Below are 9,393 nucleotides of genomic sequence, written 5' to 3'. Positions count from 1 at the left end.
TTAACTTAATTATCCACATCGTAGGCATCGCTAGGGTATAATGCATGTGTATACCAAATTTCAGAAAGTTTCGATAATATTTGTTTGAGTTGAGACGATTTACATATGTTTCAAAAAATAATTAAATTTGGCAACATTTTCTAATCACTTTTTCCCTTTTATTATCGAAAATATAAATCGGATTGAAAAACTCTAAAGGAAAAAAAGTTCCATCTTGTCATTCTCTACAAGAAAATATTTTCATAAATTTCATTTTTTGAATTTCGAAATTTTAATATAACAAGACGTTCGGGCAATACTTTTTCGCGTTTTCGAGCGTTCGGACCCTTTTCGTTTCTGGCCACTCAATTAGTAGAAAATATAACTATCTGGTTAAAAATTAATTTCTTGGTTGAAAATTAATATTCTTGGATTAAAAATTCAAGTGCTTTGTAGAAAATTCGTCTCTTTGGCCTAAAAACTGGAGAAAAGAGAGTAATTAAAAGTAAAAAAACTGGAGAAAAGAGAAGAATTAAAAGTAAAAAATAATAATTTTCAGATTTATATTTAAACAATGTTGGAATTCTTAAAGTCTCTAAAGAGTTTTTTCACTCAATAAATGAAGTTTATGTGACGCTTTAGCAGTCCATTAGTCTGAAAAATGGGTGTGTTCAGACACTTTAATTTCTCTGGCGAGAAAATCTGTTGATAAAAATGGCCTTTAGGTAGGTAGGTAGGTGTAAATGAAAGGATAGCGATTTGCGATTGTCGATTGTTGACCTGTTGACGCTGTTATTAATGGCGGCTTTGCTCATGCAACTATTCACTTTCGGATTCATGACTCACAGGTATTCAGGTATTCCCATCAGGCATTCAGGACGCAAGTGCAAACCTACCTGGAAATTACTGCAATTAATAAAAATACTCTGACCAAATCGTATGTCGTAATGACTAAGCTTTGTCCTTATCGTTTCCATTTATTCCATCAGTTTTTGTACCAGTTTTTCGATTATTCCAAGAAGTGATTTCAAATCAGCTGTCTGGAAAAAAGCTTTCTATGATTTTAAGAATTGAAATGATATCATCATTTATTTCTTTTCAAAGAGAAAGAAAAAATCCGCTTAGAACTTATGAAAAATAGTTATTTTATCGATAGTTTTTTCTATTTTAGATTACTGGTATTATTTTGTCGACCAAAATAGCTCATTCATTTCTGATGATAAATTTTTCTGATTACTGGTCTAATAACCAAGAAAAAAATCTAACTCGGTCAGGATTTGAACTGAGGACGCTATTCTCTATGAGTGGAGCGTTTATGAGTCAATCACTAATTAGTTTAAATTATTTAGTGTCGCACATTTTAAGAAGTAGTTTAAAAATAGTTTTGATAAATTTTTCAAAGAATTGAACTTATGTGTAGTGCGAATTTAAAAATTTATAGTCCAAAATCAAATAGTGCAATGGAAAATTAACTGCATTTTTTCAGCAAAATTTATATTTTTCTAAACTCATATTTTCATCATTCCTATTCATTTTTCGTAGGCTTCAGTCATTAATTTTACTATTCCCTAAATGAAGAATTCATTTTTTTCAGTTAACAGTTCGTCTTTTTGGTTGAAAAATTCAACAGTTTGGTAGAAATTTTTTGGTTAAAAAAATGCTGTCTGATTAAAAAATAATCTGTTTAGGTTGAAAATTAACTTCTTTGAATATTTATGAAGATTCCACAATTTTGATTATTCTTTTTATGATTATTGTTTTGAAGAAGATTCGTATTTTACGGCTCAAAAATTCAACTTTTTGGTGGAAAATTCATGTATCTTGTTGAAAATTCATCTTTTTTGTTGAAAAGTCCATTTTTTTAATGGAAAATCAATTTTTTAACTGAAAATTTAACTGACTGGTTAAAAATTAACATGATTATTGAAAACTCGTATTTTAGGTTTGAAAAATCATCTTTTTGGCTTGAAAATTCAACAATTTGATAGAAAATTAAACTGTTTTGCAGAAAATTCGTATTTTTGGCTTGAAAATTCTACCGTTTGATAGAAAATTCCAACTATTCGGTACAAAATCAAACTGTTTTGTATAAAATTCGTTTTTTTTTCATTATTAAATTTAAAAATATACTATTTAGTTAAAAATTTCTCAAATTTGTTCAAAATTAAACTGTTAGGTTGCAAATCTATGTATTTTGTTGAAGAATTGTCTTTTTTTGTTGTTAAAACTCTTATTATTTGGTTCAAAATTGAATTTATTTGTTGAAAATTCAACAGTCTTGATTATTATTTTTCTTATTCTTTGTAAAATATTCAACTGTTTTGTTATCAAATTTTTTTTGTTGAAATGTTATCTTTTTCTGCAGAAATTTAACCCTTCTTGGTTAAAAAACCAACAGTCTGGTCGAGAATTAATCTTTTATGGTTAAAAATTATCTATTTATTAAATAATCTATTTTGTAGAAAATTCGTATTTTACGTAGAAAAAAATCTATTTTGTTGAAAATTCGTCTTTTCTGATAGAAAATAAATATTTTTGTTGGAGAATAAATTTTTTTGATTACAAATTTATTTTTTTAACTGAAAGTTTAACTGACTTGTTAAAAATTAACATAATTATTGAAAATTGATAGTCTGAGGTCGGAAATTTGTCTTTTTGATTTGAAAATTTAACAATTTGGTAGATAACTAAACTTTTTTGCAGAAAATTCGTCATTTCAGCTTTAAGATTTCGTTTATTTTGGTACGAATTGAATCTGTGTAGTAGAAAAGTCTTTTTTTTGTTATTAAGATTAAATAACTTTAATATTTTGTTTAAAAATTCTGAAATTTGTTAAAAATTAAACTGTTTGGGTATAAATTGATTTATTTGTTTGAAAATACATATTTTTGATTGGAAATTTATTATTTTGTTAAATATGCAACTATTTAGTAGAAAATTGAACTATTTGGTTTAAAATTTAACTGTCTGGTTGAAACTTAATCTGTTTAAGTTCAAAATTAACTTTTTCTTAAAAATTTAACTTTTATGAAAAAAATTTGTATTTTACGACTGCAAAATTAACAAATTTAGCAGAAAATTTAACTATTTGTTGGAAAATTGGTCGATTTTGTTGAAACTTCTCCTTTTTTTGGTTAAAAATAAATCCATCATTTCTTTCTATTTAAATTAAGATCCTTGCTTATTGAAATGTCAACTATTTACATTTTTTGTTGAAAATTTATCTTTTCTATTCTTGGTTACAAATTATTTTTTCAAGCTGAAAACTTAACTATTTTGTTGAAAATTTAACATTTTTATTTATTTTTTTTAATAAAAATTTAACCACTTAACTTCTGGTTAAATATGACCGTGTTAACTTTTAAAATTCAGCTTTTTAGTTGAACATTTCTCAAATTTGTTGAAAAATTTGTTTTGATAGAAAAATAATCTTTTTGGTTGAAAATTTATGTAATATTTTGAAAATTCGTATTTTTCATAGAAAATAAATGTTTATTTGCTTAGAATTTTATATTTTTTAAATAAAAAGTTTCAATATTTTGTTAAAAAGATCAGTAATTGTTTAAAAATTACCTTCTCTTTAATAAAATTCGTATTCTATGGTTGAAAATTACATTTTTTTGTAGAAAATTCGTCTTTTGATTTCCAGTTCAACCATTTTATAGAAAATTAAAGCTTTCTGTATCAAATTCATATTTTTGGCTCGAAAATTCAACAATGAAGTAGAAAATATAACTATTAGTTTAAAAATTGATGTATTTTGTGGAAAAGTCATTTTTATTTTGGTTAAAAATTAATTTTTTTAACTTAAAATTGAACTTTTTTGTTTAAAATTCAACTATTTTGTAGGATATTCTTATTTCCGACTTAAAAATTTAACAATTTAATAGAAAATATAAGTATCTGGTTAAAAATTAACTTCTTTGTTAAAAATTGAACTGCTTTGCACAAAATTCGTCTTTTTCGCTTGAAAATTCAATTATTTGGTACAAAATTAAACTATTTTATGGAAAATTCTTTTAAGTATATAAGAGTATATGAATTTTATTTATATAATCATATGAATTTTTACGTTAAAAAATTCAAATATTTAGTTGAAAAATTATTGAAGATGTTGAAACATCGTCTTTTTCGGTAGATAATCAATTTCTTTTGGTTCAAAATAAGTTATTTTAGCTGATATTTATAATATTTTGTTGAAAAATTAACTGATTGGTTAAAAATTAACTTCTATGTTGAAAAATCGTGTTATAAGTTTGCAAATGGAACTATTTTGTAAAAAATTCCTGTTTTTTAAAATTCAAAAGTCATTCTTTTAATTGAAAATGTAATCACTATATTTCTTGTTAAATATAAATACATAAAATTTCACGTTTAAAAATTCAACCATTCTATAGAAAATTTATTAGAATGTTTTATTTTTTGTTAGAAGTTAATTTTCCTGGTTGGAAATTCAACTGCTGGGTTGAAAATTAATCTTTTTGATTGAAAATTCAACAACTTTGTAGAAAATTAAAGTGTTTATTGTGGATTTCTTCTTTTTGTCGTAAAAATTCAACCATTTGGTTACAAATTAGTCTGTTTTGTAGAAAATTATTTTTTCTTTAATTTTTAAGTAATTCCCCAAATTGAAAATTTAACCACTATACTTTTGGTTAAAATAATTTAAATAACAAACATATAATGTAAAAAAACTTTTAATAATAAAAAAGAATCTTTTTAAAATAATCAATATACAATATGAATTTTGAGGTTTAAAATATCAACTATTCAGTTGAAAATTTTTCTTTTTTGTTATAAATTAATCTTCCTGGTTGTAAATTTAACTATTTGATGGAAAATTAGGCAGAAAATTTAGTCCACTGTATTGAAAATTAATCTTTTTGATTGAAAATTAAACCATTACGTACAAAATTATTCTGTTTTGTAGAAAATTCATTTTTTTAAATTTAAAAGAAATTTCCTTAAGTGAAAATTTAACCACTGTATTTTTGGTTAAAATAATTTTAATAATAAATATATAATGTAATGAAACTGTTAATAATAAAAAAGAATTTAAAGAAAATAATAAATATACAATATAAATTTTGAGGTTTAAAAATGCAACGATTTAGTTTTAAATTTATTGGATTTGTTGAAAATTTGTCGTTTTTGGTAGAAGTTAATCTTCCTACTTGAAAATTAAACTATTTCGTTAAAATATGGGTGTATTTCGTTGAAAATTTAACTGTTTGGTTAAAAATTAGACATAAAATAAATACTCTATATTAAAAATTCATGTTTTGTTAAAAATGTTGCCTTTTCCGCTTGAATATTCAAACATTTGGTACAAAATTAATCTGTTTTGTAAAAAATTAATTTTTTTCTAAATTTTAAAGTAATTTCCTAAAGTAAAAATTTAACCAATATATTTTTGGATAAAATAATTTTAATGATAAATATAGAAATTAATAAAACTTTTGAAAATAGTAAAAAAAAATTTAATAATAAATATACAATATAAATGTTGAGATTTAAAAATTCAACTATTTAGTTAAAGATTTATTAAATTTATTGAAAATTTTTCTTTGTTGGCAGAAATTAATTTTCCTATTTGAAAATTAAAATATTTGGTGGAAAATTTTGTGTATTTTGTTGAAAATTCATTTTTTCGTGCATAAAATTAATCTTGTTTGTTGAAAATTCAACTATTTGGTAAAAAATTAAGCAGAAAATTAATCTACTTTATTGAAAAAATTTAACTTTTTGATTGAAAATTAAACCATTTCATACAAAATTATTCGGTTTTGTAAAAAATTAATTTTTTTTTTTAATTTAAAAGTAATTCCCTAAAGTGAAAATTTAACCGCTTTATTTTTGGTTAAAATAATTTTAATAATAAATATATGATGCAATACAAATTTTAATAATAAATATACAATATAAATTTTTAGATTTAAAAATTCAGCTATTCGGTTGAAGATTTATTAAATTTATTGAAATTTTTTTTGTAGAAATTAATTTTCCTAGTTGAAAATTAAACTATTTGGTGGAAAATGTGTATTTTGTAGAAAATTCATTTTTCCGTGCATGAAATTAATCTTGTTTTGTTGAAAATTCAACTGTTTGGTAAAAAATTAGGCAGAAAATTAGTCTAATGTATTGAAAAATTAAACTTTTTTATTGAAAATTAAACCATTTCATACAAAATTCATTTTTGAAATTTTAAAAGTAATTCCCTAAAGTGAAAATTTAACAGCTATATTTTTGGTTAAAATAATTTTAATAATAAATATGTAATGTAATAAAACTTTTAATAATAATCAGAAAAATTTAATAATAAATGTACAATATAAATGTTGAGATTTAGAGATTCAACTTTCTAGTTGAAGATTTAATAAATTTATAGAAAATTTTTATTTTTTGGTAGAAATTAATTTTCCTAGTTGAAAATTAAACCATTTTGGTACAAAATTATTCTGTTATGTAGAAAATTAATTTTTTTTACTTTTAAAAGTAATTTCTTTAATTGAAAATGTAACCACTCTATTTTTTATTAAAATAATTTTAAGAATATATATGTGATGTAATAAAACTTTTGATAATAAAACAATAATCTTTCGAGAATAATAAATATAGAATATAAATTTTGAGGTGTAAAACTCAATTATTTAGTTAAAAATTTTGTAGATTTATTTGAAATTCGTCGTTTTTGTAGAAATTAATCTTCCTAGTTGAAAATTCAACTATTTGGTTAAAAATTAGACAGACAATTAATTCAATGTATTCAAAATTTCTCTTTTTGATTTAAAAATTAAAAATTATATAGAAAATAAAGGCGTTTTGTTAAAAATTTCGCCTTTGCAGCTTGAAAATTCAAACATTTGGTACCAAATTATTCTGTTTTGCAGAAAATTAATTTCTTTAAATTTAAAAGTAATTTCCTTAAATGGAAATGTAAGCACTCTGTTTTTTATTGAAATAATTTTAATAATAAATATATGATGTAATACAGCTTTTAATAATAAAAAATAATTTTTAAAAATAATAAATATACAATATAAATTTTGAGATTTAAAAAATCAACTATTTGGTTAAAGATTTATTAAATTTATTGAAAATTTTTCTTTTTTGTTAACAATTAATTTTCCTAGTTGAAAATTCTACTATTTGGTTAAAAATTAGGCAGAAATATAATACTCTGCATTAAAAATTAATTTTTTTGATTGAAAATTAAACCATTTAGTACAAAACTCCTTTTTTTTTAATTTAAAAGTAATTCCCTTAAGTGGAAAATTTAACCACTCTATTTATGGTTAAAATAATTTTAAAAATAAAGATATAATGTAATAAAACTTTTAATTATAGAAAATAATTTTTTGTTAAAATAATAATTATAAAATATACATTTTGAGGTTTAAAATTTTAACTATTAATTTTAAAATTTATTAGATTTGTTGGAAATTCGTATTTTTTTTGTAGAAATTAATCTTCCTGGTTGTAAATTTAACTATTTGATGAAAACTGTATGTATTTTGTTAAAAATTCATCTTTTCTCGCATAAAATTAATCGTGTTTGTTGAAAATTAAACTATTTGATTAAAAATTAGACAGACAATCCACTGAATTGAAAATTCATCTTCTTGATCGAAATATCATCTTTTTGATTAAAAATGTAACAATTTTTTATAAAATTAAGGTATTTTCTTAAAAATGTCGCCTATTTATCTTGAAAATTCAACCATTTGGTGCAAAATTATTCTGTTTTGTAGAAAAATTAATTTCTTTGAATTTAAAAGTAATTCCCTTAAATGAAAATGAAACCACTCTATTTTTTGTTAAAATAATTTTTATAATAAATATATAATTTAATAAAACTTTTAATAATAAAAAATAATTTTAAAAAAATAAGAAATATATTATTAAATTTATTAGACATCTTTCTTTATGGTAAAAATTAAGCTTACTCGCTGAAAATTCAACTATGTGGTGGCAAATGTTGTGTATTTTGTTGAAAATTCGACTATTTGGTTAAAAATTAATACTCTTCATTGAAAATTCATCTTTTTGGTTGAAAATTTAACTATTTTCTTGGAAATTCAACTATTTTCTTTGAGGCTTCAACTATTCTGTTTGAAATTCGTCATTTTTAGTTCAATTCAACTGTTTTTTTAATTTAAATGATATTATTTTATTTTACTATTTTATTTCTTATTTTTTTATTTTTTTATTTATATATGTATTTTCTGTTATTTTTTGATGAAATTAACGAAAAAGTTAGAAAATATTTTTCACGGAAAATTAAAGAAAAGGTGCCCTAAGCATTTTTTGTGAAACATTTTTAAAAATTGGATCATCGCTCGAAAAAAAATGAGAAATAGTGTCAATAGTTTAGTGAGTCCGAGGCCCGCTAATTCGTAAATAAATAGTTTACATCCCGCCTATTTGAAACAGGAAAATACTACTTATCTTCAATTCAAATGTCAGTTTTAATATTCTATACAATGACAGATAAGAAAGCCGAGTGCTTGAACTTGAATACCAATGTTTGATAAAATTGACAATTTGTATGCAGGAAAGAAATCCTTCTCAAAAATATCAGAAACTGTTTATGAATTCTTGATCAATCAAGAAATAATTTATCGAAAGAATTTATTTTGCCGACAATCTATTTCCCTTTACGTCGAAATAACTCGAGGAAATTCTCTAGAACTGATTGAATTTTAGGGTATGACCTCAATAAATTTCAACGTGAGTAAATGCGGTTTCCTTTCAGCCTGATAACAAATTAAACTTACGAGTAATTTTTCAATGCAGAGTTATCTTTCAATAAAAAATAATTCATCTACGTTATTGCGTACGTGTCGTAAAAGCGACAGCCGCAAATATCTGACTCATGAATTGTAATTTCGTCTCGGTTATTGTTATTAATTAATGTGACATCTTTTTTTTTCAAAATGTAGATCAAAATTTAATGCTTTTTACTGTTTTGATCCCTCTCAAGTGTCTCAATGATTATACTTGTATGTACTACTGCTACTAAAGTTTATTAAAAAAAAATTGAAAGTTAATTATTTATCGTAGGCTTCACAGTTTTTCCACTTTTTCTCAGTTTTCTAGTTAAATGCGAATTGAATTAATAGAAGCTATTAAGGGGCTAATAAAAAAAAATACGAATTTCCAACTAATCTAATAAATTTTAAAATTAATGGTTGAATTTTTAAACCTCAAAATGTATATTTGATATTTATTATTTTAACAAAAAATTATTTTCTATAATTAAAAGTTTTATTACATTATATCTTTATTTTTAAAATGATTTTAACCATAAATCGAGTGGTTATATTTTTCACTTAAGGCAATTACTTTTAAATTTAAAAAAAAGGAATTTTGTACTAAATGGTTTAATTTTCAATCAAAAAAATTAATTTTTAA

The 9,393-nt window shown here is 22.1% G+C and overlaps 2 protein-coding genes across 3 annotated transcripts in view; one reads left to right on the top strand and one right to left on the bottom strand.

The window, feature by feature from the left end:
* Positions 1 to 9,393, top strand: part of LOC117168884 (vascular endothelial growth factor A-A) — an 86,655-nt gene that overhangs the window by 29,139 nt on the left and 48,123 nt on the right. The gene's annotated exons all lie outside the window — the stretch shown is intronic.
* LOC117168883 overlaps positions 588 to 9,393 on the bottom strand; it is a 62,662-nt gene continuing 53,856 nt past the window's right edge. The window contains exon 4 of the mRNA XM_033354781.1: positions 588 to 875. Within this exon, the coding sequence (XP_033210672.1) occupies positions 853 to 875 (23 nt within the window). The 3' untranslated portion in view covers positions 588 to 852. The remainder of the gene's footprint in view (positions 876 to 9,393) is intronic.

Source organism: Belonocnema kinseyi, chromosome 3, assembly GCF_010883055.1.
Source record: "Belonocnema kinseyi isolate 2016_QV_RU_SX_M_011 chromosome 3, B_treatae_v1, whole genome shotgun sequence".
Lineage (NCBI taxonomy): Eukaryota > Metazoa > Arthropoda > Insecta > Hymenoptera > Cynipidae > Belonocnema > Belonocnema kinseyi.
This window is presented reverse-complemented; position numbering and strand designations above follow the sequence as displayed.